This window comes from Pteropus alecto, unplaced genomic scaffold, assembly GCF_000325575.1.
Source record: "Pteropus alecto unplaced genomic scaffold, ASM32557v1 scaffold78, whole genome shotgun sequence".
NCBI lineage: Eukaryota > Metazoa > Chordata > Mammalia > Chiroptera > Pteropodidae > Pteropus > Pteropus alecto.
The window spans coordinates 17,283,043-17,294,971 of record NW_006443124.1 but is presented as its reverse complement, the minus strand read 5'-3'; the positions used below and the strand labels follow the sequence as shown (position 1 = coordinate 17,294,971).

At 56.4% G+C, this 11,929-nt stretch overlaps 1 protein-coding gene across 1 annotated transcript in view; it reads left to right on the top strand.

The window, feature by feature from the left end:
* Positions 1-5,776, top strand: part of WNT9A (Wnt family member 9A) — a 6,423-nt gene extending 647 nt beyond the window's left edge. Inside the window, exons 2-3 of the mRNA XM_015597966.2 lie at positions 660-922; positions 2,820-5,776. Coding sequence (XP_015453452.1) covers positions 660-922; positions 2,820-3,299 — 743 coding nt within the window. The 3' untranslated portion in view covers positions 3,300-5,776. The remainder of the gene's footprint in view (positions 1-659; positions 923-2,819) is intronic.
* The last annotated feature ends 6,153 nt before the right edge of the window (positions 5,777-11,929 follow it).

Genomic DNA, 11,929 nt, shown 5'->3' with positions numbered 1-11,929 from the left:
GAAGGGGGGGAGGCGGGGGGCGCGTAGGAAAAGACTAGGGAGCTAGCTCCTGCCCCTGCCACTCCCGACTCTCCCAGCCCCACTCACCTGCCCTGCCCCCACACATGCCTGAACAGTTGCTGGCAAGACTTAGGCGAATTTGGCAGCTCTGACAGGGCCCCAGGCATCTTTGACGGGTCTTGCCACATGCGGGTGGCCAAGGCCCAGTGCCAGGGCACAGGCGGCAGGGGTCCAGCTGGTACTCTGAGCACAGAGCTTCATCTCTTGTCTCCTTCGGCAGGGGTGGGAACTGCTGGGGACTTTCGTCTGAGCCTCTCAATGGCCTTGTTTAGAAACTGGGACCTGAGGCCCAGGCAGGACCTCCCGCAGGGCTCTGGTCCATTCTGGTATGTGAGAGACCCAGATGGATGGGGTCTCTGTTCTCCAGGCATGGCCATGGGGCCTCTGGATTCCCTCCCGCCTTGGGCACGTAGGAGAGCCTTCTGCCCCCAGGTGCACAGTCAGCCCAGGCAGGTATGCCCCCCTCACCCCAAGTTGAACAGTGGAAAGATCCTTCCAGCCATCAGAGATTCGGGGCTTCATCTGGAATGCAGTGGTTCTGCTGCACAGAGTGACAAGGGGGCTAGTGCAGCCACTGATTGGTCCTGCTGCCCCTGCAGGCTTCAAGGAGACTGCCTTCCTCTACGCCATCTCCTCAGCTGGCCTGACGCACGCGCTGGCCAAGGCCTGCAGTGCAGGCCGCATGGAGCGTTGCACCTGTGATGAGGCCCCTGACCTGGAGAACCGTGAGGCCTGGCAGTGGGGTGGCTGTGGAGACAACCTCAAGTACAGCAGCAAGTTTGTCAAGGAGTTCCTGGGTCGGCGGTCGAGCAAGGACCTGCGCGCCCGAGTGGATTTCCACAACAACCTCGTGGGTGTGAAGGCAAGCGGGGAGGGGGTGGGTGCCAGGGAGGTTGTGCTGGGGCAGGCTGTACTCAGGGCTGGGGGACTGGGAGGAGATGGAGGCCACTGCCTTTGTGCTTTAGTGACAGCCATGTGGTGCCAGCCAGGGTCCTTAAGTCTTCTTGCTTATAAGGCTCAGTACCTGTCAGATAGATGGAGATGCTAGTTGACATAGAGCATGCCCGTGGTCCCCCATGGAGGGTACGTGTTTTCATGTAGAGAGCTGGAGGTCCAGCTTTCTGCTGTTTGGGGAGGAGCCAGGTGGGCCTGGGCCCGTCTGCGTCTGGCCCTGGGTGGTCAGGGCCACCAGGAGGGTCTCTGTCTATTCAGGAAGATGGCAGACTGGGCCCTGCCTGGTGGAGTTGAGGAACAGGTGGTCCTGTCACCAGGGAAGTAGGCAGAGGCAATCTGGGGAGTGTGCAGGCCAGGGAATCAAGGGAAGGACTGGGGTGCACTGGCCCAAGTTTGAGGGGTTGCTTCTGCCTCACGGATCTCATCTGTGGCCAGGACTCTATTCTGAGGGAACCTAGCTTAGAAGGCTCAGGAGAAGGAATGTCTTGGCTCTCTGGCTGGGCCCAGAAGGGGGCTGCTGGCTGCATGCATGGCTAGGCCTGGAGGACCTGGCTTCTGCAGCCCTCCATCCTCCTTGCAGCCCCTTGGCAACTGGGCCCACATCACTGGAGGAGGAGTCAGGCATATACTATTGTCCTCACTGTGGATGGAGCACCGCCACCTTGGTCCCTGATCAACCTGGGCCACCAAATGCCCCGGAGGCTGAGCTGGGACCTGGGGGACATGCAGGGTGCTCTGCTTGCTGATGGGCTGCCAAAAATGTAGAGCCCCATCCTGGGGTGCTGTAATTAGAGCCAGGCTGCTCTGATCCTCTTTATTGACTAGCTGGCTTCTGAGTTATGGATGGGAGCTCTCTCCCTCCTTCTACCCTCTGGGGAGGGTTTTAGCAGATTGAACCCCCCAGGCAAGGCCCTTCCTTTTCCTTTGCAATCTCCTTTTGTAAACTGTACATGAAAAGTCAGAATATGAAAACTGTGCCTTAGCTCCAGGGTTAACAGGCCTGGGTTAGCAGCATTTTAATTAAATTTGTCTGTTTCTCAGCAAAGTATTCTTAAATGTAACTACTTTGTTGCCTGGCAGGAGAGTAGCTTTGTTTCTTTATCTTCTTCTGTGGCTCTCACTGGGGACTCAGGCCTGGCTTGGGCCACTGGGGAGGGCCTCCCCGCCCGTCCTGCCTACATCCCTCTAGGGACTCCTGAGTAGGCAGTCCAGTAGGAGGCCCAGTGGGGCAGCTGGCCTGACTTCCTGGCTTTGCAGGTAGCACCTAAGTCCTGAAAGTGGAAGGACCCAGTCTGGGTCAGCAGTACATGCAGTAGCGCCAGGTTCTGATGCTTAGGACCTGGCTCAGTTATAGATTTCAGTGACCAGTCTTGCCCACTGGTAGTGAAGCTCTTAGAGAGCATACTGCTAGGTCTTGGCTGATGGGGGGCTGATGGCAGGGCTGGAGGGCAGTGTGCCCTTCCTTGCAGGGGGCAGCCCCAGATGCAGGGAGGAACATCTGGGCAGGAAGGGAGTGTCTTCACAGGGCCACAGGTGCTGTGGTGGCCGCTCTAGAGGCCATGCTGCTGGCTGTGGGGCTGCTGTCTTAGGGAGTCTGCGGTTTGAAAGGGGAGGGACAGATGTGCAAACCAGGGAGCTTGGTGATGGATGGTGGTGGCCCCCCGGGCCATGCCTGGGTCTGGGGGCCATGGAGTTTGGTCCCAGGGTGGATACCAGTTTCAGCCTCTCTGGGGTCATCCATCGGGTGTGGTGTCTGACAACCAGGCATGGCCCTCATGCTCACTTCTGTCCCTCCCTTGCTGCAGGTAATCAAGGCCGGGGTGGAGACCACATGCAAATGCCACGGCGTGTCGGGCTCCTGCACCGTGAGGACATGCTGGCGGCAGCTGGCACCCTTCCATGAGGTGGGCAAGCGCCTGAAGCACAAGTACGAGACGGCGCTCAAGGTGGGCAGCACCACCAATGAAGCTGCCGGCGAGGCTGGCGCCATCTCACCGCCAAGGGGCCGGGCCACAGGGACGGGTGGTGACCCCCTGCCCCGCACGCCGGAGCTCGTGCACCTGGACGACTCACCCAGCTTCTGCCTCGCTGGCCGCTTCTCCCCGGGCACCGCTGGCCGCAGGTGTCACCGTGAGAAGAACTGCGAAAGCATCTGCTGTGGGCGTGGCCACAACACACAGAGCCGGGTGGTGACACGGCCGTGCCAGTGCCAAGTGCGTTGGTGCTGCTATGTGGAGTGTAGGCAGTGCACGCAGCGTGAGGAAGTCTACACCTGCAAGGGCTAGTGCTGGGCGCTGAGCTGTTGCAGGGCTGCAGGCAGTGTGGGCAGCACGAGGCCCTGGCTGGGAGTCCCCAGTACATATGAGAGTGAAGTGGGGGCAGGAGCCTGGGGCGGGCTGGGTGGCTGTTTCTGCCCCTCTGTCTCCCCTCGAAGGCCTGGTCTGACCTCCACGTCCCCTCTGCTTGTCCTTTCCTGGGGCACAACAGCATTGCACTGATGCTTTCCAGGCCATGTCCGTCCTTAAGCCTCCAGTTCCTGCGTCGCGGCGCCCCTCGTTGCCTGGGCTCCCTCTGAGGAGCACAGGTGCACCTTCGTGACCACACAGGTCCTCTGTGGCAGCCTGGGGGCTGCCTGGCACTGGCTCTGGTTAGAGTCAAACCACTAGAAGAGGGCCGGCCGGCTGCCCAGTCCCGGGGGACACTGCCAGCCCCCTCTGACACCCATCACTTCTCTTTGGAGTGATATCAGTGACTTAAGTTATTTTTATTTAACTAATATATAATAATTATTTTCTCTGTCCCCGCCATGTTCCAGACTGCGGCTCCTCTGGTCTGGAGGGGCCCTCTTTCCCCCACTTCTTTGCCTGATCTGCTTTGTGTTTGAAACCACTAAGTCAAGAGAGATACAGTCTTTGTTCTAAAGAGTTAAAGCAGCTGTGTCTGGCCACCTCCTTCAGGGCTTCTGGAAGCCAGGTTCCCAGGTCCAGGCCCCGCAGCCCCCAGGGAGGCCATCCCAGGCTGGGTGCCTATGGGCACACAGTCCTGCATTCCAGCCCTGAAATGCAGATTCTGGGGCAGGGGAGGCAGAAGTTGGCCTGTTCTCCCCAAGGGGTGTGCGTGCGCAGAGAGGCAGGGACAGCCCTGTGGAGGCTTCATTTCAAAAAGAAGGCACAGCTTTCCCTGTGTCACGGGTGTAAGCAGAGTGGGGACAGATGTGGATGGAGAGCATCTGGAGCTAGGATTTCGCAAACGAAAGGCTGTTCTCCTTGGCCATGATGTTATCTTTGCAGGAAGGGGGAAAAGATGGCCTACGCTGACTTGGTTCGGTTTGAGTGTGTGCACACGTGTGTGTATGTGTGCATGCATGCTTGAGTATGTCTGTATGTGTGGTGCATGTGTGCATGAGTTGCATAGGTGTGGTATGTGCATGAGTGCACGTGCATTCTTGTGCATGAGTGTGAACATACACATGTCTGCATGTGTGTATGTGGATGCATGCATCTGTGTGACATGGGCATGTGTATGCTGTCTGCATGTGTCATGTGAGCTTATGTGTGTGAACATGGGTGATGGTTACATACATGAATGCCCAGGTGTGTGTGTTGGCGTGCTCTGTGGGTGGCTGGGGTGTGGCCTCCACCCTGTGCCCTTCCTCAGCATGGGGCTCTCCTTCCCATGGTGGTGTCAACGGAAGCCTCGGCTCCAGAGCCTCTGCCCTGGGCATGCCTGCTCCACTGGGTAGCAGTGTTCGGAGGGTGCGGGCAGTGCAGACATGGGAACTACTGAGCTAGGACATTCCTTGGAGTCCTGGGGGGCTCCAGGAATCCAGGGGACTGTTTCTAAAAAGAAAACCTATTTATGTTGATGTGGGTCTCTTTGTCCCTGTTTTATGGTGTAAATAGTAAAGTTTATCCTCCTGTGGTTCTGAGAACACCCCGTGAATAACCCCCGTGTGTTGACGGGGCAGTGTGGAGGCCCGTCCCTGGAAGGGAGCCAGGTGGGCTTCGCTGTGACAGGTGATGTGGGCCTGCCCCTCGGTCCCTGCAGGCCTGGCTGGACAGGGTGGGGTGGCCCGGGGGGCATCCCGGTCATCCGCACACGTCCCCGCCTGCTGGGGCCCAGGGCAGGTGGAGTGGCATGCTCCCATGACAAGACTGTAACCAGTCACTACTGGGTCAGGAAAGGTGGCAAGTCAGAGGAAGGATATTTTTTTATCAAATACCACATTTAGCTGTATGTCGTAAATATTAAGAAAAGTATTTTTTTAAACAAGGCAGACTGCATATGTCTGCTGGCTGGTTTGTTTATATATAAATATATATCAGAACGTCTTGCTAAGCGAAGAAGCAACTCCCGCTGATAGAGCCTCTCCTTAATGCTTCTCTTCCGTGTGGCAGAGGAACTCTAGAAGACAGTGTCTGTGCTGGGGCCAGAGCCCAGGTTCAGCCTTCCTGGGGGCCACAGGAGCGAGCAGCCACGCTGAGGGCTAGGCGGGTCCCGGCCACTTGCTCCCCACCGGCCACACAGACATGGGTTCCGGGCTGGGTTCAGCCAGCTCTGGAGGGCGGGAGGAGAGGGGCATTCACACACAATAACTCTCCTCTTTGTGTTCAGACTCTCCTTCGAGCCTACCCACTTCTCTACCTCATCTGTATAGCGAGTAGGTGTGTACTCGAGTGACTTGGAGAATGTATTTATTTAACGGCTTTGTATAACAACCAGAAACAAATGGAAACACTAAATAAACATATTTTAAATTATAGCCCATCTCACTCCCCTGATTTCAGAGCCATTCTGGTGAGCCTGAGGGAGGTGTGCCAGAGAGAACAGGATCTGAGGGAGGAGGGTCGGAGGGAGGAGGGCCTGAGGGAGGAGGTAAGGGAGGAGGGCCTTGGGAATCGAGTTGAGGGAGGAGGGCTGGGCATGAAGAGCTGTGGAGGTGGGCCCTGAGGATGCGAGAGTGTCTTGGGAGCTGAGTGTCTCTTGCAGACCACAGACAGCCCAGAGGTGGGGTGGCTGGTGTCTCCCTGTTCACACTTGATGAGGCCACAGCTCTCATGTGCAAACCCCACCCCAGGCCCTGGTGACTTGAGTGGCTGCATGAGTCCTCTCAGGATGCCAGCACTGGAGCCCCAGGTGCCCAGCACACCCTCAAATGGTGCTCCCAGGGAGGGCCATGTGAGCCTCGAGACCCTTGTCTCTACCAGAGTGCCTGTCAGCCTCCAGGTCTAGAGCCAGAAGTCCAAGGTGTCCAGGTGTCCTGGGCCGCACTCTTTAAGCTGCTAGTGCTCCCGGCGTCCTTGGGCTTGAGGCTGCATCACCCTGTCTCTGCCTCCTACATCATGATGGCTTCTCTTCTCTACGTCTTATCCCCTGTCCCTGTGTGGACACCCTGTCTCTGCCTCCTACATCATGATGGCTTCTCTACGTCTTATCCCCTGTCCCTGTGTGGACGCCTGTCATGGGGTGTAGAGCCCATACACAATCCACGATGCTGTCATCTTGAGATCACTAAGTACCTTTGCAGAGATCCCATTTCCAATCAGGACCCCATTCTGAGAGTCAAGTGAACTTGAATTTTGGGGGACAGCTCCATCATGACAGCCCTGGAGACCTGGGGCAAGGGGTGGGCCTTGGTGGGAAGAGTAAGCTCCCCATTGGATGGGCAGGACAAGCATCCCCTTCTCTGGATCTTTGGGAAACAAAGCGCCCTTTTCTTGAGCAAGTCTTCCCTCCTCACCTCAAGGCTCACGTCCTTTGTGGGGCAGTGGAGGAAGCCTCTGGGGTGCTAGAAGGGCAGCCTGTCTCCCAGTGTCTTGGGAAACTGCCTCCATTGCCCTCTCTCTTCCCCAGGAGTGTTTGAAAGGCCCTTGGCCTGCTCTCAGGATGCTCACCAGGCCCCAGCTCTTCCTTCTGCTCCGAGTATGCAGCCTCTTTCAGAAGCAGGCCCCTCACACCTCCTCACAGTGTTGGTTCCCCGACATGGCTCGCCAATCTATCCAGACACCTGCTCTGAGTCTGGGGTACTCTGCCCCCTGCCTAAGTTGGCCCCCAGCAGCAAGGACCCTCTGCTCTCCCTGCTGGCTTATCTTCCTTTGAACTACCTTGTGTCCCTCCCACAGTTGTGACCTGCCCTACAGGACATCTGGTGGCAGGCTACCTCCTAGGAGGTTGCCTCCCTGCTACCTCGGGTCTCATGAGAGGCCCCTGGGTCCCTGGGAGAGGAATATAGGGTTATCTACCTAATCTCCATGCCTAGGCAGAGGATTGTGGCACCTCCTCTCCAGCCTGTGGACACCGCCATGAAGAGGCCAAGGGGTGCCTTCTCGCACCAGACCCTCTGCCAGGCTGAAGGTCACCAGGCAGCCCTGTGAGGTTCCTCAGCCTGGCATTGGGCTCTGTGGGTGAGGGATGGGGGATGGGGGTCCTTAGGGCATCCCATCACCTGCAGGACCCACAGGGTCAGCTCCTCCTCCATGTACATTGTGGAAACCAAAGCCTCCTCCTGGGCACTGCTACCAAGGGTTTGGTGGGGGCTCAGGCCTCTGTGCCTAGTGGGAGGGGACTGTGAGCTGCCAGAGCACAGGGAACAAGAAGCTTGAATGGGGCCATCCTTCTTGGGCAAGGTGGCCGAACTGTAGCTGAAACCAACCCAGTGTAGGAAGGTGGGGGCCAGGCTGCAAAGGGAAGAAGGGGTCCCCCTGAGCAAGACAGGCTAGACAGACCACTGTGCTGGCTGGACAGACCACTCTTCCTGCCTAGGCATGTAACCCCTGCTGAGGAGCCCTCACTGGACACCTGGGTCTCCCCTCAACCCTGGGTCCTGTGCATGGTGGATCCACCCTGCGCATCTGGCTAGTTTTGTGTATGTCTGTGTCATATGTACGTATGTGTGCAAGCATGTGGGGGGCCTGGTTTCAAGCATCTGTGTATGCGTGTGCATGGTCGTGCATGTGTATGTGCCTGCCTGCATGCACATGTGTGTTTGTGCTTACATGTGTGCATGCACATGTGTGTATGCATCCGTGCATGCATGTATCTGTGTGTGTGTACTGTGAACATGAAGTGCTGGGTTATTGCTCTCCTTTCTGGCCACCCAGCCTGCCTAGTGACCATGGTTTCCTACTGTCTCTGGCCTCGTCTAGCTAAGAAGCTCCCACTGGTCTGGCCCAGTGCCTGAGCTGGGGGAAGGCCTGCCTTGTCCAGCCACATCTGCCAGGTGGGCACAGACACTAGGAGGCTGCAAGGTGCTTCCTGCCTGTGGGAGAGCAGGCAAGAGCCCCCAAGAAGTTCTACAGAACAGGGTGTCCCTCCAGCTTGCTGGCAAGTCCCCCTGGGTGAGGAGGAAGAGAGGAGGGTAGCCCGCAGGGCTCAGGGCTCAGGCTGGGAGGCTGCTCAGAGCCATTTCTTGCCAATTGGTCTTGGGTACCATTCACAGGTGCGGAGGCAGCCTAGGATGCATGAACAGGTGGCCAGAGGCAAATCTGGGCTGGAGCCTAGCCTGGTCCTGTGGGGGTGGGGGTGGGTGTGGGAAGCCAAGATGGCTGGGATTAGGGAATGAGGCTGGTTAGGTCATGTCTTAGACAGGAAGGTATTCAGCTGGATCCTGCCTGTCTTTCCATGCTGACTTCAGAGATGGAGGGTGAGGTGGGAAGGCAAATGGTGATGGTGGTGGTTTTGGAGAGTGGAAAAAGTGAGCACGGCAGTAATGGGACAGGCCATGGCGGGGCTGGTGGGGCTGTGTCACCTCATTGTGAGATCCTGGGGGCCCTGGAATGATCGGGACCATGGAAGAGGATGCTGGTGGGCCCACACACAGCAGGTGCTCAGGGAGTGGCCCCTGAAGGATGGGAGGAGGTCTCTCAGGAGGGCTGAGAGCTGGGAGGCTGGGCATGGGCAATTCAGGGCCTCATCCCCAGCCCTGCTCTGGTGGGTCTCATGGCCTGAGCAGATCCCACCCTTCCTGGGACAGCCCCATCTGTGGGATCCCTCGGCTGCTGTGAAGGTCACAGAATGGACAGGATGGAGGTGACAGTGCAGTGGGCTTGTGTGCTAATGCCCTGGACACCCAGGTTGGCTGCCCTACCTCAATTGGCTTCTCAGCCCCACTTCACCCTCTGCCCCTGGGCTGTCATGGCTCCTCCCACTGTGCACCTCCAAGCCCCACCCTGCTCACCACCTGGGCCTCCTCTCTTGGGCCAGGACCTTCTTGGCCTAGCCCTCTGTCCAGCACACAGATCAGGACCCTGGCCTTGGGCGATGAGGCCTCATGCCCCGCCCACCAGAACTCCCAGGCAGAGGGAGACCCCAGTCTGGGGACAAGTATCCTGCCCTGCCTGGCTCCCAGGCCTCACTGCCCTGCGCACATCTTAGAGGTGGGGCTGACCATCCTGCCTGTTCCCAGACAGCCCTGGATTCTGGGTGAGGTGAGGCCAGGGGTCAGGCAGGAGGTGGAGCCAGGGGCCTGGAGAAGCTTAGTCCCCAGCATCAGCAAACTATGAGTGGAGGAGGGGTCCAGCAGGTTTCCTCGGAAACAAGACCAAACAAATATCCCCTCCCACCAACCCCCCCTCCCCCAATGACTTCATCTGCCCACCAACCCCGTGCTGTGGGGGGTCCTGGGCTGGCAGGGGAGATGCAGCATCCTTGTTTGTATTGGGCTCTCATCCATGGAAACGGCTGGAGCAGGAGCCCAGAGGCTCCTGCTGTGGTTATTAACTGGGTAGCCAGAGGCCCTTCCCGGAGCAGGGAAAAGCGGGGAGAGGAGGGAGAAGGGAGAGGAAGAGGAGGCAGGAGGAGGAGGAGGGCAGAGGAGGGAGGAGTGAGGAGGGGAGAGGAAGGAGGAGAGAGAAGATGGAGAAGGGCACAAAGGTGCAGCTGTGGTTTGATGACAAGGACACTGGAGTGGGCTGTGGGAGGCCTGCCGCCTCTCTGCTAAACCATGGGAATGAGAAGAGGGACCAGCACACCAGGCAGGTAGACAGGCTGCAGGGCCTGAGGGGGACCTGGAGGGACCAGAATAGGAGTGGGTGGGGTGAGGCTTGGGGCAGGGCCTTAGTGTAGATTTTGTCACAGGGGCGCCATGCACTCTCCACCTGATTCTGTCCCCAAATGTGTCCTTCAGGGACCCCCCTGCGCCAGTCACCTGTGGGCAGGGGCAGAGGTCACCTGTGTGAATGCCTACCACAAGCCCAGATCCTATACTGGATTCACCAATTGTTAACTTAATCACACTTGCTTGGTCATCTCTTTAAAAACACCCGTTTATTTTACCCTTCAAGAGTTGTTGACCCATCCCAACACATCACCTGTCGTTCTTGGTACATCTTCCCAGGACATGGGTGCTTGCCCACGTGACTCTTAACTATTGAACCTTAAGGAAAATCCTCACAGCATTGTTGGTTTGGTTTTTGTTTCCTGATCTGGGACCGTCGAGGATGTACTATTTGCCCTTCGGGGCTGCCGAGGTGGGTCCTGGGCAAAATGGTAACTGCCCTTCCACTGCACTATTCGTGCGCTCTGAGCTTCTGCTTTCCCCAGCCCCTGGTTCCAGCACACGGACCTCTGCTCAAGCAGTGACCATACAAATGCTCTCCTAATCCTGCCACTCCAGTTGCAGTCACCACATGCTGCCGTTCTGCATAGAAAGCTTCCCCTCACCAACTTTGCTTTGCTTTGTACTATTGCCAACCACACACAGATTGTCTTTTTCAACTCAAAATTTATACTGCAATGCTATTGTTATGCTCTGAGTGCTGACATTGTTCCAGATGTGGCTGGGAGGCCACTCCAAGTGGCCCCTCTGTTCTTCTCTCAGTCTGTGAAGATGTCCTGGCTTTCAGGATTCCAGGAGTTTTGGATAGAAGTGAAATGTTGGTCACAGAATTACTCTGGCCACTCTTAGGAGATATACAAAAAGATGACACTGGAAGAAATAGAAATAATTCAGGATAAGGAAGGGAGTTTTAAATAAAATCATTACTATCATTAGAAAGATTGGTGGAGGAATTACACAAAACAAGAATTGAATCTATGGAAAAAGAACAATTAAAAAAAAGTTAACTATTGGAAATGAAAATATAGCAAGTAAAATATAAATAACTTCTTGGCTATCTAGCAGCCATGGAGATCACTTGACAGTTTTGGCCAAGGAGATGTGGTGATAAATTCCTGTGGAGAGGTTCCTTTCTCTAATGAAAAGGGAAAGCTTGTTAAGAGAATACCCATTTTTCTTATCATCTCTACCCTTCCACCCTTTTCCTGCCTGGAACAAACACAGGCTGTGATGGAGGAGCTACAGCAGCTATCTTGGGATCATGAATATGGAAGCCACGCATGAAGGATGAAGAGGCAAAAATAGAAAAGGCTCGGGTTCCTAGAGCCCCTGCAAAGCTACCCACACACTACCTCTTCTGTTTCTGGTGTGTGTGTATGTGTGTGTGTATGTGCGCGCGCGCGCGTGCGCACGCGCACTAGCATGTGATTTAAAACAAATGAACATCTGCTTGCTTAAGCTCCTGTTAGTTGAGTTTTCTTATCTGCCACCCAGACCATTCCTAAATTCCAGAGAAGGATGGACAAGCATCTAATATCATTGGTAGCAGGGACACTAGACTAATTAAAATGGAGCCACACCTTCGAGCTAAGGGATAGTAGTCTGTAAACTAGAAGTCCATGCCTAGCCAGGCTTGCATAAAAAACCAGAACAGAGGCATTTGAGGGCGGGTGAGTTCTCAGGAAGTTCACTTCTGTTACACACTCTGTCTGGTAAAGTATTTGGAAAGCACTGCACAAAGCAATTCAGGGGATGCAGAGAAAGAGGCTCTGCCTGGAGAGGGAGGTTGGAACTCAGGATGGCTGGGGCAGGCGCAGGGACCAAGAGGCAGGAGAGAGGGGGGCCTGGAGCAGGAAGGCA